Here is a 22,329-nt window from a genome sequence, read left to right as displayed (position 1 = left end):
TACCAGTCAGAGTAGAACCTATGGGGTCACACACACTAGAAGTATTGACCGATCCGATGGTTGAAAAGTGATTATGAATCACAAGTAATCAATTCGATTGATATTCAGTTGAAGAAGGAACAAAGGGAATTAATTAATTGGACTTGAAACAAGAGTCCTACTTCGAGTAGGATTCCTAGAGTCCTAATTGGATTAGGACTGGGAATCCTAGTTGGAGTAGGACTGGATTCCTACTTGGAATAGGATTCCTGCAATCCTAATGAGATTAGGAGTTTTGAATCAAAATTGGATTCCTACTTGGAGTAGGATTCCTAGAGTCCTAATCGGATTAGGACTTCGGATTCAAATAGAGTCCTAATTGAATTAGGACTAAAATTATATATGTCCTAATTTGGATTAGGGTTTCTTAAGTCACAATTAATTATTAATCTAATGAATCAATAAGACTCCTAATTGGATTAGGATTGAAGAGTTCAATTGAGTCAAAATTGATTTAAGTTCTAATTGGATTAGGACTTACCTAGATTGGATCCAAATTGGTTCACCCTTGGGCTAAGCCTAATTGGATTAGGGCTTGACCACATTAGGGCATTCCAATCCCTACCTAATATGGATTAGGGTTTACCATGAGGAAGGGGATAAGCCCCTCCCCTTTCCACGTGGAGAAGGGAGAAGAGACGGCGCCCCCTCTTAGGAAAGACATCAAGAACTCCTAAATGTTAGGAGCTCCACATGTCTATAAAAAGGGACTTGTGGGCGGCACCTAGGGCATAGAAGAAGTCCTCTTCCTCCTTGCCGTATGCCTCCCTCTCCTCTCCTCTTGGTTCAGCCGCAAGCAAGGAAGATAAAAGCCAAAGGTGTTGGCGGCATCCTCTTCCTCCCTTCTTCCTTCCAACGCAGGGAAAAGAAAGAAGGCTGCGTGGGGATTCTTCTTCTTCCTCTTCTTCATCCTTCTTCTTCCTCCTCTCAAGCACAATCAAGGGTTGATTGAAAGAGAGGAAATCAGCCATCAAAAGAAGTCTTTGCAAGGGAGCTAGCACCCCGGGAAGACAAGAGAGCTTTGATCGGATCACTGCTTCGTGTGGATACCCGTAGAGGCCGGACACTTGAACGGCTTCAAGCAAACCTTCATCCTAGACCACGAACTTCAGTTTGCGGTGATCATCTACCCGCACAAGGTGAAGATCTGATCTTCCTAAAGGTTTAAAAAGTTTTAATTCTTATCTAACTACGAACGATTCATGAAACAACGTTCATGCGATGAACGTCGATCCCGCTTATGCCGATTCCGCTGCCATCTGAATTTTTTGAAATATCAGCGGCATGGGTGGGTTCCCAACAGTGGTATCAGAGCCTAGGCTTCATAGATTAAGGTAAGAATTAATTATCAAAGGCTTATTAGATCTGAAAATTAAATGATCATGCATACTGAAAATTTCTGCATGCAGATTTTTCAGGGGTGCTGATTTTTGCATGCTGATTTTTATGTGATAAAATGATGATTCTAATTACGTTGTTAATAAGATTACAAAGTTTAGAATCATGATTAGCATGATCAGCAACCTATGTCATGATATAATCAGTTAGTTTTCAGATCTGAAAATTATAATTATTGCATATGGTGATGATCATAGGATTCAAACCCTTTTGGTATCAAATGTAATGACCTGCGATGTGATTTGCAATGTCATGTAATTTTTCAGATGCTTGTATGCATCTTATTTGATGTTTTGAGAGGCCTGCGTGCCTCCTAAAAGGAGATGTAATTTATTTTTATTTTTATTTTACATCTGGTTGTATTTCAGTGATGTGATGTACGTCAACGATCAAGTTGAAGACAAGGCATGAGATGAACAGGGGTCTAAGTGGTTGATGGCGATTGGATCAAGAGTTGATCAAGGATCGGATCAAGGAGGCTTGGAACCAATTCAAGAATTGAAGACCAGTTGATCGATTGACGTGCATGTGTTTGTAACACGACCTAACTAGAATCCATGATCATCACCTATTTAAAGTTTAGCTTTAATTATTGCTGCGATTATAACTGCCTGCAATGTGCCGTTTGCATGTGATGTGAATGTGAGTCGGGTAGATAGGTTTACATGTGATGTAGCAAACCCAATTGAGACCTAAATCAAAATCTCCTCAATCAAGTCGAGAGTGAACCGACATGAGCAAGTCATATTAGATTAATTGATCTAATTGGTGTCTAGAAAAGCATGAAAGGTGGTTACTTAATTAGGACCTTACTCTCTGAGTAAGGGGAGCCTCCCACCTGCTTACCTGGCCAATTGTTCGATTACCTCTTATGAAGGGCTCAAGTTGCAAACACTAAGACCTGATTAACTAATATTAAGTCAATAGGTCTTCCACTGTAGTAGAGCTGCTAAGGTCTTTCTGATGTTGATTTGTCTCGGCTGGACACAGTGGTCAAGTTGCATCGGGGGGCTGGACCTCTCTATAGACATGAGATGTTATAGGGTAAAGGTGGGGTTGGGCACCAATAACTGTTAGGTGAGGACCCAATGACGACTTTATTCCTACGGTTATACGGTGGGTCTGACTTAACTAAGAAATGGGACCAATAACTGTTAGGTGAGGTTTTCATGGCTTAGAGACCAAGTTACACTGCAACATACTTGAGAAGCATTGTACAAGAGTTGTACATTCATCAATCTATGTGTCACCAATAACTGTTAGGTGAGGTGGCATGTAAATTGGTGGGACCGCAGTACCCACTAGAAACCCTAGTCGTGTGGAATTTCCGTTTCCCTACCAGGGGAGTGTGAGGGATTCGAGAAAATAGTGGGAGTTACATTTGTTCTAAAAGACCTTAGAACAGATTAGGATCAAGTACAAAAGTCTAACTAGAATTTTTACTCTCTGAGGATTATAAAGTCAGCTTCTAGACTCTTAAACTAATATCCTATAGAACAACCGTTTGACCAAACCCAATTATAAAGATTGGCTCAGCAAATTTCAAAAATAGTTTTAAATTGTGAGAAATTCGGGTATATGCTAGACCATGGAATCCCCATGTTACCAATCCGTCCGATCACTGATCAGCGTAAGACGCTTATTAAGTGGACGAACAATGACAATAAAGCTAGGTGCTGCACAATGGCATCCATGTCCAATGCATTACAATGCCAGCATGAGAACATGAAGACTGCTAGGGACATATTAAATCACCTGCAAGAGTTGTATGGTGATCAGAGTCACGCAGCTCGGTTTGAAGTGTCCAAGAGGCTCTTCAAAGCCAAGATGCACGATGGGCAGTCTGTCCATGATCATGGTTTGACCATGATAAAGGACTTAGAAAAGCTTAAGAAGCTTGGCATGACCATGCACAAGGAATTGCAAACGGATTTGATCCCGCAATCCCTTCCAGCTTCATATGAATAGTTTATAGTAAACTACCATATGAACAAGGTTGTATGCACTAAAATAAAATTGTTAAATAAATTGGTAACTAACTTAGGGACCTTGAAGAAGTTCAAGGGGCATCGTTTTCGCTGTCAAGTTGGTTTCTACTTTCAAGAGAAAGTCTATTTGGAAGAAGAAGAAGCCTGCGAATAAGCAGAAGACTAAGAAAACACCAAGTAAGGAAGTTCCAAGGAAAAGGCCAATTGCAAGGAAAAGTGTTTCCATTGCATCAAAGACGGCCATTGGAAGAGGAACTGTCCTACATACATGGGAAGCATAAAGAACATGAAGGGTGACAGACCTTCAGAAGGTATGTCAGATATGCTCAGGATACTTAGGGACTGTTACCTATTGCTAGCAGAAATTTGTATTTTATTTAGCACAGAAAGATTTTTATTTATTTGAAAAATTAAATTGATTCAACATGGTTTTAAGATTGACAGTCTCTATCACATTCATATGGATGTATCTGTGAATATATCTGAGCAAACAGTGAATACCATAGGATCTAATAGATCCAAAAATGAGATAAATCTAAAGTATTTAAGGCAACTCAGGCTTGGCCATATAGGAGAAGACAGAATAAACAAATTGGAGAAACATGAGTTTTTGGGCTCATTGACTTTCGAGTCATATTTGATTTGTGAATTCTGCCTTCAAGGAAAGATGGCCAAATTATCCTTTGTAGGACACAGGGAGGTCCACTGAAATACTTATCCTAGTACACACTGATGTGTGTGGCCCATTCGATGTGCAGGCTAGGGGTTGTAATTTTTTACTTCATTTTACCGATGATTACTCACGGTATGGATATGTGTGTGAGACACAAATATGAAACTTTTGAAAGGTTCAAAAAGCTTAGATATGAAGTAGAAAAATAAGCACAAAAACTCATTAAGGTTCTTCGATCAGATCGAGGAAGTGAATATCTTAATGGAGAGTTCCGTGATTATCTCAAGGAGAATGGTATAGTTTCATAATGGACTCCTCCTGGTACACCTCAGCTCAATGGAGTGTTAGAGAGGAGGAATCGGATTCTATTGATATGGTCCAGTCCATGATGAGCTTCACTGATTTACCCTTGTTTCCTTAGATAGATGCCCTATTTTCAGCTATTTACTTGTTGAATAGAGTTTCCTCTAAAGTCCATTCCTACCGCACCATATGAGATATGACATGGTAAGAAACCAAGTCTTGGTCATCTCAAGATTTGGGGATGTCCGGCCCACGTCAAGAGACTACAGGCGGACAAACTAGAGGCTAGGACCATAAGTGCTCGTTTTATAGGATATCCTGAAAGAGTTATTAGGATACGATTTTTCCATCCCAAAGGATCACAAAGTGTTTGTGAGACGCCATGCTATCTTCATGAAAATAGTTTATCCTTGATAGATGCAGTGGGAGGAAATTTGAGCTTGAAGAAAAAGTCTCTGAAAAGCAACGAGTCATGGATCCTATCGAACCCATTCATACAGAGCCAGTACACGATGTCCCTCGACCACCTCGTAGATCTAGTAGGGTCTCCCATCCTCCCGATAGATACTTAGGTATAATAGAAGAGGATACCGAGGAAATGTTCCTAGTGGGAGATAGGGATCACATACAGGATCCCAAAACCTACAACGAGGCGATATCTGATATCGATTCCGAGAAATGGTTGGAAGCTATGAAGTCAGAGTTAGACTCCATGCATTCCAACCAAGTCTGGACCTTAGTAGACTCACCAGAAGGTATTGTACCTATTGGATGCAAATGGATCTACAAAAGGAAGATAGGTTCGGATGGAGAGGTAGAGACCTATAAGGCAAGGCTTGTGGCGAAAGGGTATAGTCAACGCGAAGGCATTGACTATCAGGAGACCTTTTCACCTGTAGCCATGCTAAAATCCATCCGAACATTGCTTGTCATTGCAGCATTTCATGATTATGAAATCTGGCAGATGGATGTGAAAACTGCTTTCCTGAATGGATATCTTGATGAAGATATCTATATGGAACAGCCTTTGGGTTTCACTTCCAGTGATGGAGATCACAAGGTCTGCAAGCTGCAAAGGTCCATCTATGGACTAAAGCAAGCGTCTCGGGGTTGGAACACTCGTTTCGATGACGCAATCAAAACGTTTGATTTCATCAAAAACGAAGAGGAACCGTGTGTTTACAAAAAGGTTAGTGGGAGCGCTGTCGTATTTCTCGTACTGTACGTGGACGACATCCTACTGATAGGGAATGATATTCCCATGCTAACCTCGGTCAAGGTCTGGTTGTCAAAAGAATTCTCCATGAAAGACCTTGGGGAAGCATCCTATATTTTGGGAATAAAGGTCTATAGAGATAGATCTAAAAGGATGCTTGGCCTTTCACAGAAGATGTACATAGAGGAGGTGCTGAAGAGGTTCAGCATGGAAAACTCCAAGAGGGGTCTCTTACCCCTTAGGCATGGAATTCATCTCTCCAAGAAGATGTGCGCCAACACATCTGAAGAGATTCAACGCATGAGCAAGATTCCCTATGCATCGGCAATAGGAAGCCTCATGTATGCCATGCTATGTACACGACCTGATATAGCTCTTGCTGTGAGTGTCACAAGCAGATATCAGTCGAATCCAGGTGAAGAACACTGGACAGCTGTGAAGAATATTCTTAAGTACTTGAGAAGAACTAAAGATTTATTCTTGGTTTTTGGAGGATCATCAGAGTTAAAGGTAGAAGGATACACAGATTCAGACTTCATGACTGATGTCGATGATAGGAAGTCAACATCTGGATATGTGTTCTTGTGCAATGGTGGTACGGTGAATTGGAAGAGTTCTAAACAACCGATCATTGCTGATTCTACTATGGAAGCTGAATACATCGCCGCCTCTGAAGCTGCTAAGGAAGGCTTCTGGTTCAAAAATTCATTGCAGAGTTGGACGTGATGACATCAGATGCCATAACACTCTACTGCAATAATAATGGCGCCATAGCCCTTGCTAAGGAGCCAAGGTCTCATCAGAAGTCCAAGCACATAGAACGGCGCTTCCATCTCATACGCGACTATGTTGAGAATAAATATGTAGAGGTGTAGAGAGTAGACTCCGCGGATAACGTGGCAGATCCGTTCACTAAGCAGCTAAGTCAGCAAAAGACTAAAGCCCACCTTGAGAAGATGGGGCTTAGATATATGACTGATTGGCTTTAGTGCAAGTGGGAGATTATTAGATGTATGCCCTAGAAGCCAATCTGGCTGACACATTGTTAATACTAGGGACATAATGTTATACTTGACTATTTATTATTGAATAAATAAAAGGCATCTTTTCATTCATATTATTTATGTGTCTATGAATCGTCCAAAAAATTAATAAGATGATGATACATATTCTCAAGAGTTGAGAATTTGAGCCATGTATCATTGGTGATTAATTTCTAAATGCTCCTGATCAATGGATCATCACGAGGACGGTGATCGATCCGATCAGTGCACAGATCACTTTCTTTACTCATGGACGAGACTTGAGTCCATAGTGTAGGGACACTGAAGTGATAGTGCAGGTGCTTGTTAGAGAACAAGGGTACTGAGCGTGACCAAGACAAGAAGTCACTTGGATGTCTATCCACTCGTCAGTGACTTGCTTGATGTTGCAGTAGTGTGACTGGTCCTTTGACCTGCGGTGCTTCGGCTACTCACAGTGAGGTTATTGTAGTTTGACTGTACACATACATGGTCTCTAGCCATATGGGTCCATGCAGTGTAGATTGGCTGCAGTAGGTTCACTGTAGGAGTAGGGTATGCACCTACAAGGAATCTATCGACCTTGATAGAAGAGGAGTGATCCTATGTGATTTGTTAGACTGAGTTCTAAGACCTTGGCCAGGGCAGTAATATAAAGTGAAGAAAGAGTTTTCCACTACCGAACTCGAGTCGAATAAATTTTGACATATGACAGACGATGGGGTTTGACGAGTTGTCCATGACCTCCGTCCTGTAGGGATCCACGATAGTAGGACTGTATCACATGGTAACTGCACCTAGAGGTTCATCTTTCTATTCTACTGGGTAGCCACTACATGCTGCTAGGTGTCACTGGTGGATGGTGGGACTCACAGGGATTATCTCGATGATCGATAAACCCTAATGAGTTGAGTTGGAATCGTTCCAACCCATTGAAAGGAGTTTTCAATGATATAGTGATAGAGATCACAATATATCTCACTACCAGTCAGAGTAGAACCTATGGGGTCACACACACTAGAAGTATTGACCGATCCGATGGTTGAAAAGTGATTATGAATCACAAGTAATCAATTCGATTGATATTCAGTTGAAGAAGGAACAAAGAAAATTAATTAATTGGACTTGAAACAAGAGTCCTACTTGGAGTAGGATTCCTAGAGTCCTAATTAGATTAGGACTGGGAATCCTAGTTGGAGTAGGACTGGGATTCCTACTTGGAATAAAATTCCTGCAATCCTAATGAGATTAGGAGTTTTGAATCAAAATTGGATTCCTACTTGGAGTAGGATTCCTAGAGTCCTAATCGGATTAGGACTTCGGATTCAAATAGAGTCCTAATTGGATTAGGACTAAAATTATATATGTCCTAATTTGGATTAGGGTTTTTTAAGTCACAATTAATTATTAATCTAATGAATCAATAAGACTCCTAATTGGATTAGGATTGAAGAGTTCAATTGAGTCAAAATTGATTTAAGTTCTAATTGGATTAGGACTTACCTAGATTGGATCCAAATTGGTTCACCCTTGGGCTAAGCCTAATTGGATTAGGGCTTGACCACATTAGGGCATTCCAATCCCTACCTAATATGGATTAGGGTTTACCATGAGGAAGGGGATAAGCCCCTCCCCTTTCCACATGGAGAAGGGAGAAGAGACGGCGCCCCCTCTTAGGAAAGACATCAAGAACTCCTAAATGTTAGGAGCTCCACATGTCTATAAAAAGGGACTTGTGGGCGGCACCTAGGGCATAGAAGAAGTCCTCTTCCTCCTTGCCGTACGCCTCCCTCTCCTCTCCTCTTGGTTCAGCCGCAAGCAAGGAAGATAAAAGCCAAAGGTGTTGGCGGCATCCTCTTCCTCCCTTCTTCCTTCCAACGCAGGGAAAAGAAAGAAGGCTGCGTGGGGATTCTTCTTCTTCCTCTTCTTCATCCTTCTTCTTCCTCCTCTCAAGCACAATCAAGGGTTGATTGAAAGAGAGAAAATCAGCCATCAAAAGAAGTCTTTGCAAGGGAGCTAGCACCCCGGGAAGACAAGAGAGCTTTGATCGGATCACTGCTTCGTGTGGATACCCGTAGAGGCCGGACACTTGAACGGCTTCAAGCAAACCTTCATCCTAGACCACGAACTTCAGTTTGCGGTGATCATCTACCCGCACAAGGTGAAGATCTGATCTTCCTAAAGGTTTAAAAAGTTTTAATTCTTATCTAACTACGAACGATTCATGAAACAACATTCATGCGATGAACGTCGATCCCGCTTATGCCGATTCCGCTGCCATCTGAATTTTTTGAAATATCAGCGGCATGGGCGGGTTCCCAACAATGTGGGGAGATCTAGGGAGCAAAAGAACTCGAGTCCTTGGGCCCTCAATCTATCCCCTATTGTGAAGCCTTCCCGGGAGAGATAGTCGAAGTTGACATATCTCCTGGTGGAGACCGCTTTCCCGGCGCACGGGCGCGAGGAAACCGGCCTCGGCGGGGAACGAACCGGAGGTTGTGGCCTCACGGGATCGTTCCGAGCCTTGGACCGTCGCTCGGCGCCGCTCGCGGGTTGGGGCCTCTTCCAGCTTGGGACAACCATCTTACGGGGCATGTTTGACCTAGGGATGGGGTAAAACCCTAATGGACGAAAGAACCTCGACGAAAAAATCCTAACGGAGGTCGGAGACGATGTCGGAGACGGCTCTAGGGTTTTGTGAACAGTGGAGGCAGTGAATAGAAGTGTTGATTAAACGCTTGGATTAGGGTTAAAACCTCGGATCCCGACCGCGAGTCGACTCCAGTAAGTCGCGAGTCGACTCGACCTCGAGTCGACTCCAAAATATGCGCGAGTCGACTCCCCTTATACTTCCATCGACCTCGAGTCGACTCCTATCTGTGTGCGAGTCGACTCCACCTCATGAGCCGACTCTGAAACGTATCCGAGTCGACTCGAACTCTGGCACACACCTAAAAATCATGCTATTTTCGTGCCAAATAAGGGATAATCACTAAGTTTATGATCTGATTTGATAATCATAGATGAGAGACTCTATATTTAACACAACCTAATCATCAAAATCAATGAACCAGAAGAGAACATCACTAGGATGGATCAATCACTCCTAATCCTCTCCTAAGCACACTAAATCTCTCTTCACTCAAGGGTTTTGTGAAGATATCAGCTAATTGATCATCAGTGCAAACAAATTGAAGTGTCACATCACCATTCAGTACATGATCTCTTATGAAGTGATGTCTTATCTCAATATGTTTAGTTCTTGAGTGCTGAATTGGATTTTTAGTTAGATTAATGGCACTTGTATTATCATAATTAATGAAAATTTTATCTTGTTTAATGCCATAGTCTTCAAGTTGTTGTTTAATCCACATGATTTGAGCACAACAACTCCCGGCAGCAACATATTCAGCTTCAGCAGTAGATAATGCAACCGAGTTTTGTTTCTTGCTAAACCATGAGATTAAATTTTCTCCTAAGAATTGACATGACCCGCTGGTGCTTTTTCTATCAAGTTGACAACCAGCAAAGTCTGAATCTGTGTATCCTATTAAGTTCAGGCTAGATTCTTTAGAATACCATAAACCTATATTTTTTGTTCCTATTAGATATTTAAAGATTCTCTTGACTGCAATTAGATGAGATTCCTTAGGATTAGACTGATATCTAGCACACATGCATACACTAAACATGATATCAGGTCTACTTGCAGTGAGATATAATAAGGATCCTATCATACCTCTATACATCTTTTGATCTACAGATTTACCTGATTCATTTTGGTCTAGTTTGCATGATGAGCTCATGGGTGTGCTGATTGACTTGTTTCCCTCCATATCAAATTTCTTAAGCATCTCCTTGATGTATTTAGCTTGATTGATGAAGATTCCTTCTTCAGATTATTTGATTTGAAGCCCGAGGAAATAGTTCAGCTCTCCCATCATGCTCATTTCAAACTCACTCTGCATCAAGTCAGCAAATTCTTCGCAGAGGCGATTGTTAGTAGCACCGAAAATAATATCATCAACATAAATCTGCACTACTAACATTTCTTTGTTTTTCCTCTTTAAAAACAGTGTTGTATCTACGTTTCCCCTAGAGAACTCATGATCTAGTAGAAATTTGCTAAGTCTTTCATACCATGCTCTAGGTGCTTGTTTCAAACCATAAAGTGCTTTGTTCAATTTGTACACATGATTAGGGTATTGATGATTTTCAAAACCAGGAGGTTGTTCTACATACACCTCCTCATTAATATACCCATTCAAAAATGCACTTTTTACATCCATTTGAAATAATTTGAAATCCTTAGAGCATGCGAATGCTAGTAATAATCTAATTGCCTCAAGTCTAGCTACAGGAGCAAAGGTTTCATCAAAATCTATACCTTCTTCTTGATTATAGCCCTTTGCTACTAGTCTAGCCTTATTCCTAATTACAATTCTATTTTCATCAAGTTTATTTTTATATATCCATTTGGTACCTATGATTGAATATTCAGAGGGTCGTTCAACTAGGTTCCATACCTTATTTCTAGTAAATTGGTTTAGTTCTTCTTGCATTGCATTTATCCAATTTACATCTTTTTCAGCTTCTTCTATGTGTTTGGGTTCAAAATGTGAGACAAAAGCTAGATGGTTATTTAAGTTCCTAAGAGATGCTCTAGTCCTAACAGGTTGAGATGGATCATCTAAAATTAATTTCTTAGGATGCCCATGAGCATACCTCCAAGCCTTAGTTAGCCCATGATCCACAACAGCCTCTTGGCTTGATGATGCATTTCCAATTAATTTTTGTTCATCATCTTGTAATGTCATCTCATCAATCTTTTCTTCGATAATTTCAGCATCATTATCAAGATCAACTCTCTTGCTCGAAGAGATATCACTAGAATCATCAAAAACAACATGTATAGATTCTTCTATAACTAGGGTTCTTTTATTAAAAACTCTATAGGCTTTACTAGTTGTAGAATACCCCAAAAATATACCTTCATCAGATTTAGAGTCAAATTTACCTAGATTGTCTTTCCCATTATTATGAACAAAACACCTACATCCAAAGACATGAAAATAGTTTACTTTTGGTTTTCTATTTTTCCAAAGTTCATAAGGTGTTTTCTTTATAATGGGTCTCAATAAAACTCTATTTAATATATGACATGAGGTATTAATGGCTTCTCCCCAAAAGTACTTAGGGAGGTTACTTTCACATAGCATGGTTCTAGCCATTTCCTCTAGGGTTCTATTTTTCCTTTCTACAACTCCATTTTGTTGTGGTGTCCTAGGTGCAGAAAAATTATGAGTTATTCCCTTTTTACTACAAAACTCATCAAATAAATGATTTTCAAATTTGGTTCCATGGTCACTTCTAATAGCTATGACTGAAGTATCTCTAGCATTTGTTACTTCCTTATGAAATTTTTTTAAAACTGAAAATGCTTGATCTTTATGAGCTAAGAACATGACCCAAGTATATCTAGAAAAGTCATCTACAATAACTAGACCATATTTATTTCCTCCTAAACTTGTGGTTCTAGTTGGTCCGAATAGATCCATGTGTAGTAGTTCTAGAGGTCTAGAGGTAGAGACACAATTTATGGATTTAAAGGGGTTCCTTGATTGTTTGCCATATTGACAAGCTTCACATATTTTATTCTTTTCAAACTTTAGTTTGGCAAACCTATCACGGAATCTCTTTTAACTAGTTTTGATATTGTGTCCATACTTGCATGACCTAACTTACGGTGCCATAACCAACTAGCATCATTATCCTTAGTTTCATTAACAACTAAACATGGATTATGTTTGGCAAGATCCTCAAGGTCTACTACATACACATTCCCACGTCTTATTCCTTTAAAAACTAAACTATTGTCATTTGAGTTGGTTATGATGCATAAGGATGGTTTGAACAAAACATCAAAACCTCTATCACACAATTGACTAATGCTAAGTAGATTATGCTTAAGACCATCAACATATCGAACATTATCAATAAAGGTTGAAGGGATGATTTGTACTTTACCTATACCAATGATGTGACCTTGGTTATTGTCTCCAAAAGTCACAGCACCTCCCTTCTTAGGCTCAAGGGTGAAGAATTGGTCTTTGTCACCCGTCATGTGTCTTGAGCAGCCACTATCCAAGTACCAACAATTTTTGTCGACCTTGACTGCAAGACACTCCTACACAAGCAAATCATACAATTTTAGGTACCCAAGTTTTCTTGGGTCCTTCATGGTTAGTAATGTTGGTTCCTTTTGGAATCCAAACTCTTTTAATTTTTCTCTTAGTTTTTTCTTTTCTATAATCACACACATTTGCTTTATGTCCTAATGTTCCACAGCAAAAACATGTTATTTTCTTAGATTTACTTTTTCCTGCTTTAACAAAGAAATTACTAAGGAGTTTTTGCTTATTTTTAGGTTTATACCCTAAACCAGCTCTATTGAACACAGCTCGTTGACTATTAAGTATCATTTCTAATTTTTCTGAGCTATATATAAATTTTTCTACAAAAGGCTTGTACTTTTCAAGTTCTTGTGTCAATTTTTGTTTTTCTATTTTTAGTCCATTTAGATCTTTTGTGAGACTCTCTTTTAAGATTTGTTTATTGTTTTTAAGTTCTAACATTTCTTTGGTAAGCCTTTCGTTATCTTTAATTAAGGTATTAGTCTTTTGAATTAAGATTTGGTTGCTTATCTTAAGTTCTGAATTTTCTTTAATAATAACATCTTTATCCTTAACTAATGTATCATACTTACGGAGGTGAGTTTGGTTAGTTAGTTTCAATTCTTTGTTTTTAAGGTTTATTGTCTTATACTCGTCCATTAATTCATTGAAGGCATCATATAATTCATCGAAAGTAAAGTCTAAATGTGTTCCGGATGTTACCTCATTGTCGTTAGCCATAAAACATAGGTTGGCCTTTTCTTCTTGTTCCTCATCCGATGATGATGATGATGTGTCGGAGTCCGATAGGGTGGAGACGAGGACTTTCTTTTTCTTGTACTTGCTCCCCTTCTTCAGCAAAGGACACTCAGCTCTGAAGTGCCCCGGCTTCTTACACTCATAACATCCGATCCCCTCATTTTCCCTTTTCTTACCTTTATCCTTGTGATAGAAACTTGAGAGGCCTCTCCTTTGATGAGAGGACTTCTTCCGGTTGATGAATCTACGGAATTTTCTTACAAGGAAAGCCTCATCATCACCTCCCTCATTGTCTTCCTCTTCACTGCTACTGCTGCAAGATAAATTTTTGTTAGTGGAAACAGATTTTAGTGCTATCACCTTTTTCTTGTGAGAGGACTCTTCTTCATTGTGTTGTTTCATTGTTAGCTCATGCGTCATGAGGGATCCAAGTAGCTCCTCGAGTGGCAGCTTGTTTAAGTCCTTGGCTTCTTGGATTGCCGTTACCTTGGCTTTCCATGACCTTGGTAGACAACGAAGAATCTTCCTGACAAGCTCACCGTTAGTATAATTTTTGCCAAGACTTTTTAGGCCATTGACAATGTCAGTAAATCTAGTGAACATGCAAGTGATTGTTTCATTAGAATCCATTTTAAATAATTCATACTTATGAACTAATATATTTATTTTGGATTCTTTTACTTGATTTGTCCCTCGTGGGTCACTTCAAGTCTATCCCAAATCTCTTTTGTAGAATTGCAAGTAGAGACTCTATTAAGTTCATTTCTATCTAAAGCACAATAAAGCACATTTATTGCTTTGGCATTTAGTTGTGCCTTCCTAATATCACTGTTATCCCAATCCTTTTCAAGTTTGGGTACAGTGACACCCTCTAGATAAATGGATGGGATGTATGGTCCATTTAGTATGATGGTCCACATCTCATAGTCTTGGGCTTGGATAAATATTCTCATCCTAGCCTTCCAATATGAGTAGTCGGATCCATTAAAGAATGGAGGTCTTTGGGTGGACTGGCCCTCAATATGAGAAGATCCAAATGGGGTTGTCATTTTGATCTTTTACTCTTTGGGTAAAAGAGTTCCAGCTCTGATACCACTTGTTGCCCAGATAGACAACCCAAGAGGGGGGGTGAATTGGGTTTTAAAATAATTATTACAATTAAATGGTTTGTGAAATACTAATTAATACTTTTTGCGAGTAGATTAATTAGACGCTATGTGCAGTGAATGAAATGAGGGTAAGAGACACAAAGGCAATCACAAACACAATGATTTTATAGTGGTTCGGAGCTAACCCTTGCTCCTACGTCCACTCCCCAAGCCTCACTTGGGAATTCACTATAACCCTTCGGATTATAGCCGATTGTTTTACAAGCTCACAACCTAACTTGTTGTTTTACGAGATCACAATGAACTCGGTCGGTTTTCTCAGGTTCACCGACTAGAACCACTCGATTGTTTTCCCGGGATCACAATCAAACCTTTACACGTTGGTTTCAACCTAGGCTCACCAACAAACCTTTACACCCTTGATTCAATCCCCTGATTGAATCAAGTAAGGACCAAATGGATAGAAAGAACAAAGAGAAAAAATACAGCTTCTAAGAAAGTAGATATTCAGCAATTTAAATAATAGAGAAGTTAAGAGCCCTCAAACAAGTTTATGACGATGTAGAGGAGGGCTTCTCGAACTCTAGGTCTCCTCTTGAATGTCTTGAAGACTTGAAGACTGAAGGAGACTTCTTTAATGCTGGAAAGAGTTGGTTGAATGGAGTTAATGGCCCTCTTCCTTCTTTTCGGTTCAGATCCCTTTGGCAGATGAAGTTTTTGTGTTTTCTTTGAAAGGAATGTCGCTTCTTCTCTTTGCTACAGTTCTCTGTGGCTATTTAAGCCATTCCCCACGGAAACTAGCCGTTAGACACAATCTTCTAGCCGTTCTGCACATTCTGCACATCCTGACAATGTTTCCGTTGGGATCGGAGTCGACTCGCGCGATCTGGAGTCGACTCGGCTGCAGCAGGAGTCGACTCATGCTTTTCTGGAGTCGGCTCGGCAACTGTTCCGGATTTGAATTAAAGTGCTCTTCTCGACTGGGAGTCGACTCGACTTAACCCGGAGTCGACTCTCCAAAGTCTGGAGCTGACCTGGCACTTTTGGAGTCGACTCATTCCAAGGAATCCATAGATGTATTCTTCAACTTTGCTCACTCGAGTCGACTCGAAAATTCTGGGAGTCGACTCGGCACTCAGAGTCCGAACTCCCGATCTTCTGTCTTTTAACTCGTGCCGTCCTGGAGTCGACTCGGACTGTTTCGGAGTCGACTCGGCTCTCAGTATCCGAAAAACAGTCTTCTATCTTTTTGGGGTAGCGCTGCCTTGGAGTCGACTCGAACTATCTTGGAGTCGACTCGCCTCTCAGAGACGATAATACTGTCTTCTGTCTTTTTTGGGGTCGCGCTGTCTCGGAGTCGACTCGGGCTTTGCGGGAGTCGACTCGGCTCTCAGTGTCCGAAAGTTGCTTTCTGACTTTTGCCTTGTATTACACTGGGAGTCGACTCTCGCTTTCTTTGGAGTCGACCTGCCAACCATCGGAGTCGACTCGCGTTCCTCAGGAGTCGGCCCGGCTCTCAAGGTCCAAAATAACTTCTCTGTCTTTCTGTCTGTAACTCCCTGGAGTCGACTCATACTATTCTGGAGTCGACTCGCACTCTTCAGGAGTCGACTCGCTGACAGGTTTTGAGTTGGGTCTTTCTGTTCGTCTGTCTGTTCTCAGTCGGAGTCGACTCGTAATGTTCCGGAGTCGACTCGAGCCTGTGCCAGTGCTTCTGATATGCTTGGAGTCGACTCGTAATATTCCGAAGTCGACTCGAGTCTCAGACTTTGGTTCATATTGACTTCTTAACTTATCCAAAATGTCTTGAACCAAATCTAGAGACACTTAACCATAAATTTAAGAAAATTTCACTGAAATACTAAATTGAATTCATTAGTAAACATAAGATATACTCAAATGCTTTGAGCTCATCAAAATCAAATAGGGTTATAATCAATCACTCCACACTAATCTAATTAGGAGTCATCTTTATCTATTGGACCAAAATTAATTAGGAATTTAGGAATTCTAATCCAATTAGGACTCATATAATTTTAGTCCTAATCTAATCAGGACTTTTAGGAATCCTACTCCAAGTAAGACTCTAATAATTTGAAGTCCTAATCTAATTAGAACTCTAGAAGGAGTAGGACTCTTGAACCTTATTATATAATATCGAGCCCAATTAATTAAGTCCAGTTGATTCAATCAAATTGCAATCCAATTGCAATTAATACCTTCTTCAACTCACTAACTCTTAGTGGGTTAAACTAATTATAAATCAAATTGACAATTATAAACTATTGTGATTCTAAATCACAATCCAACCATTAGATTAATCAGATCCTCTATTGTGTGTGACCTCATAGGTTCTATTCTATCTGGTAGTGAGATATATTGTGATCCTTATCACAATATCATTCAAACTTCTGTCAGTGGGTTGGAATAATTCTAACTCTTTTCATTCGGATTCATTGATTATTAAATGAATGCCTCTGAGTCTCACAATCCACTAGTGACACCTAGCAGCATGTAGTGCCAACCCAGCAGAATGGAATAGATGAACCTCTAAGTGCAGTCAGTGTATGATTCAATCCCTCTATCATGGATCTCGATGGGATGAAGGTCATGGATAACTCGTCAAACCCCATCATCTGTCATATGTAAAATTTATTCAACTCTAGTTCGAGATTGAAAACTCTTTTCCAAAAAAACTACCTTGGCCAAGGATTTACGAACTCAATCTCATAAATCACATAGGATCTCTCCTAATCTATCAAGGTCGATAGATTCCATCTAGATGCACCCCTACTCCTACAGTGAACCTACTGCAGCCAATTTGCACCACAAGGACCCAAATGGATAGGGCCCATTTTATGTGCTCGTCAAACTACAGCAACCTCACTGTGAACAGTCGAGGCATCGTAGGTCAAAGGATCAGTCATACAACTGCAGCATCAAGTAAGTCACTGACGAGTGGATAAACATCCAAATGACTACTTGCTTTGGTCACGCTCAATACCCTTGTTCTCTAACAAGAACTTGCACAATCACTCCAGTGTCCCCATACTGTGGACTCAAGACTCATTGATCTGACTAAGTGATCTGTGCACTAATCTCAGCAGATCGATCACTATCCTTTGTGATGGATTTATCGATCAGGAGCAATTCAGGAATTAATCACCAATGACACATGTCTCAAATTCTCAACTTTTGAGAATATGCATCATCATCTTATTAATTCCTTGGACGATTATGAACACATAAGAACACGAATGAAAAGAATGCCCATCTTAATAAATTCATTATTAGGTTAAGTACAAATTTATGTCTCAGAATAAAATAATGCGTCAGCCAAATTGACTTATAGGGCATACTTCTAACATGAATCGCTCTCCTTCGTTGCATCTCCTTCTCCTCCTCCCCCTCTTTGTTGGCCTCCTCTCCTTGGCCATCTTTCTCCTCCCATTCTCCTCCTCCTCCTCCTAAACTTTTTATTCTACACTCACACGACATTTGAATTTTGGAGCTGGCAAGGGCAAGGATAAGGACAAGATTAGGTTTGGGATCTTCTTCTCTTGCTTCGATCTTTAAATTCTGATTTTTTTTAATTTTCTTTTGATTTTATAAACGGATTGTTTAGAAATTTTGTTCTAATTTCTCTTGTTTCATGTTTTATCATTTTTATCATTAATTTTTATCTGATTATGCAATCAAATATTGTTTGTTTTCAATCATTATTGGAACTCTGCTCTTTATAAAGCACTGATATGATTATTGTTCTAGTCCAATTACTACCGTGGCGATAGTAATACGAAATATGAGTTTTATCAATGAAATCGTAGAGTATTGTTAAATGACATTATTTTCTTTCCACTAAGTTTATATTCTTTCTAATGTTAATAGATTTGCCGATTTATGTTCCACAGTGGCTTTGATCAACTGTTGGCCAGTGGATATTAGTATATATTAAAAAAATCAATTAAACAAAGATAACCATTGGCCGAAAATTGGAGGTCTGGATCAAAGCAACTGTTGGGCATGAATCAGTGGATATCATTAATCCTTGTAAATTTATGGTTTCTAAGGAACATGGCAACTCCATCCATGTTTGCATTAACTGTGGGTAATAAATGAGGCCTACCTAGATGCTTCATACGGTGCTCTAGGCCTACCTAGATGTTGGTATTAAGTACTCCTTTTTTTTTTAAAAAAAAAGAGTACTCAATACCAAAGAAATGGAATAGAGTTTGTCTTTTATTACTCGATGGCCCTCCAAAAACCTTAATCACATTCATATAAGGCATTCTATTTTATTACAATTGCATGGAAACCCTTAATCGAAGAAAATTAGATTGCTTAGGGTTTTATACAAAAAAGAAAAAGTAGTGCGAAAAAATCTCCTTCTCAAATCGAACCGCAGATTTTGATCAAAATAATACAAAAAAAGAGTTATTATTTATTTGAAGATGAGCATTATATTTACAGGTGATGGCATGAAACTAATATGGCTGCTGACAGATTCTTTGTAGATGTTGGTTTGAGGTTCTGCGTTCACCATGTCTTGTAATTTCTGCGTCATCCACGCATCAGAAAATCACAACGATTTATATCCTATTTTCATGCATGTTTGGTTGCTTCTTTTATCGCTGAGAAGGGGCATGCAAGTAAAAGAATCTCATAAAAGGAACCATACACAAAATAAATATGTGTTTTACTTTTGGAGAACTGAAAACCCGGCCCTTTGGAAATTTCACCTATGAGTGAGGCTGAAAAGTCGTGAAATTTCACCAACGAGCTAGTGACGTCTTCTTATTTTTAAAAATAATGATGTCACCTTTCTTCTTTTTCTTTTTTGCATTTAAAAAATAGCTGCAACAGATGCTAACTAATTAGTTTAATGTCACCTTTCTTGTAGTGTGGCCGTCTATATTTATGTTTATTGATACCTTAAAGCTATTATCCAGTACTTAAAGCATTTGCTGTTGTTGTTGTCATTGTTCCAAAAACGTGTCCAAACCGCGCAGTTGTAAGTAGTCTTTTCGGTAGCCATACTAAGAAGCTTCAGTGGGTTCAACTTTTCTTCCCATGCAATTATTCAAGAAGCAAGTGTGATCTCATGCCGATTTTGCTTGCTTTTCCAATTCTCAAGCTAGAACCCACATCCACGGGCCTTGCTTGCCACGCTTATCTTTTTCTATTACAACAAACAAAGAAAACGACAACAACGTTTAACCAAAAAGTTGGGATGATATGATTCTCTCTCAAAAGCATCCAATAACTCAGCTTCTACATTTTTTTTTTTTTTGCTTTTCCAACATATATCAGTGAGATTGGCAACACTGGATCAAGAGATAATGGTTTCCATAATGCCATATCGTTCCCAAACCCTCCTCTCTTACTTACAGTCCATATACTTAAATATTGGGTGGCTCTAGTTTCATATCCTACAGTAGTGGCTTTAATGATAAGAACAATATATTCCATTCACCTTTTAGAGATTTCTAGGGAGTTGTTGGGTCGTTATGTTACATGTGGTCCGCACCGGATGACACCGATTGCATGAAGATCCATGGATCACCATCTCCATAGCGACAGTCATGCGAGTTGCTGAAGAATCCATTGGAAGGCAGAAACCCAAAGCTGGGTTCATTGCTGTAGGGCGTCTGCTTCCGTGCCTCCAAGTAACCTGATCCAATGTGGGAGCCATTCTCGTCATTCATCGATGGCCAGTCACTGAGGGTCGGCATGGAGTTGCAGACTAGTTCGATGTCCATGATCGCTTCGTTATTTTCAACAGGATCAACTTCTGGTGCAAAACTGGGGAGTGATTGAAGGCTTGGACTTTCTAGAGTGGGAACTTTCACGTTACTTAAGGCAGTTTCAATTGGCCTAAGATAATCCTCGTTGTTCATGTTGTCGATGCTTACGATCGCATCGCTTTCTTGCTTGCAAGATCTTCCAAAATACTGGAGGATTTGGTCCAAGGGCTCATCGTTGCAAGAACGCGACATCTGGGTCCTGGCGTCGCTAATGAAAGATGAGCTGCTGTGAGGATGAGTTAACAAAGTCTGATAATTCTTCTTCTTGAATACACGGCAAACAACCCATCCTTCCTCCTGCGCTGTTGCTGCTTCACCAGCAGGGCTAGAGGCCTAAATCACAAGGAACATGACCACGTTCATTAATGTTTAAGGGAGTGATAAAAGGAGCCAGAAATGAAAGGCGACTCACGTTGGAAGAATAATTATTGGTGCCAAGGTGGTCATCAAGTCTATATTCATGCATGATCCAATCGGATTTCAAGCCATGGGGGGCTCTGCCTTTGTAAAAGACCAGTGTTTTCCTCTTGCCGATCCGTTTAAAGCTGGTGTGGATGACCTTGTCACGACCGGTGGCTTTCCAGAACCCAGCTGCCGTTGCTCGGTTAGTCCGGGTGCCGGTCGGATACTTCTTGTCATTGTGACTGAAGAGGTACCACTCGTTTTGTGGGGCTGATCCTATTCTGCACTTGTCTGTGGAGTTCAATGGCATATAGAGGAATCACAGTGAGGCTATGTGCGCATGAGTTGGAATCATTAGAGGAGTGAATAATGGAAATGTTTTGTGATGGTACGTACCTTGTATGTCCCATGGTTCAAGCTTAGTGAGATCGATGTCACGTATGACATCCAAGTCGATCTTCTCGCAAGCCACCTTCTTCTTCAAATAATAGTTCAAGAGCTCCTCCTCAGTCGGATGGAAACGAAAGCCCGGCGGCACGCAGGACTGACCGTTCACTGAGATGCCCATAGTCCTGATCTTCTACTGTTACAAGTGGGAACGCATAAGTAACCTGAAGTAGAGAAGGAAGAAGAGCACCTTGATGGGAAGAAAGGTGTCGGCCAGGCAGGATATTTATATTGTTGTTAGATGGCATGTAGAAAATTTGAGAATTGGAGAAAGCTGTTGCCATTCTATTTGTTCTTGGTGTACTTCTTAGTGGGGTTAGTTTTGATGGAATTGAATGGAGAGGAGCCACCTACCAAGACTAGAAGAGAGAAGGGGTCTGTGGTCCTAAGAGAGTGGGGAAGTTGGGGAAATGAGATGGAGAGCTAGCATTGGGAAGGAAAAGTTACACCAGACACCATGACATCTGACCTTAAAAATCTCCAGGAAAAGCACCCTCCGAACAACCTCGAACAGTAGAAAGAACCTCACTTTAGCCCCCATCACTCTGTTTTTCTTTGTGTAACCACCGCAACAACAAATGCGCACAGAGAGAGGAGATCGAAGATGGTGTTCGGAAGCATTGCGCATTCACGGGCCCTACCACATCGTGGAAAATCGTCGACAAAATGCGGGTGGGGGCAAATCGGAGGAATAACGGATAGGCTTCCTGTTCTTATAAGTCTTGTTTGTGCTCCTGTACTCATGCTTTTTTGTCTTACATTATTCATTAAGAGTTGGTTAGGTCCACTCACCATTAGTCGTAATATCACTTTAATTTTGAATTCCTAAAGGAAAATAATACCCTAAGTTTGGGAATGGTTTACAAGTTAATAAATTATAGAGTCAATCAGGTCATCAGCCTCATCATATATCTACATTCCGAAGGTATTTCTAAAAGAATTTGGGATACTTTATGCTACATGATTTGCACCATAGAGATGCTCTACAGTTCCACC

The 22,329-nt window shown here is 40.1% G+C and overlaps 1 protein-coding gene across 1 annotated transcript; it reads right to left on the bottom strand.

Moving 5' to 3' along the window:
- Positions 1–19,764: 19,764 nt before the first annotated feature.
- On the bottom strand, positions 19,765–21,742 carry LOC103695685 (NAC domain-containing protein 43). The gene is made up of 3 exons (XM_008777067.4): positions 21,283–21,742; positions 20,897–21,177; positions 19,765–20,817 (listed from the first exon to the last, which is right to left on the bottom strand). Exons 1-3 carry the CDS (start codon positions 21,452–21,454, stop codon positions 20,191–20,193), a joined length of 1,080 nt encoding a protein of 359 aa, XP_008775289.1. The 5' UTR covers positions 21,455–21,742; the 3' UTR covers positions 19,765–20,190.
- Positions 21,743–22,329: the final 587 nt, after the last annotated feature.

The sequence above is a fragment of the Phoenix dactylifera genome, unplaced genomic scaffold, assembly GCF_009389715.1.
Source record: "Phoenix dactylifera cultivar Barhee BC4 unplaced genomic scaffold, palm_55x_up_171113_PBpolish2nd_filt_p 000493F, whole genome shotgun sequence".
Classification (NCBI taxonomy): Eukaryota; Viridiplantae; Streptophyta; class Magnoliopsida; order Arecales; family Arecaceae; genus Phoenix; species Phoenix dactylifera.
The sequence above is the reverse complement of the archived record's forward strand: the minus strand, read 5'-3'. Positions and strand labels throughout refer to the sequence as shown.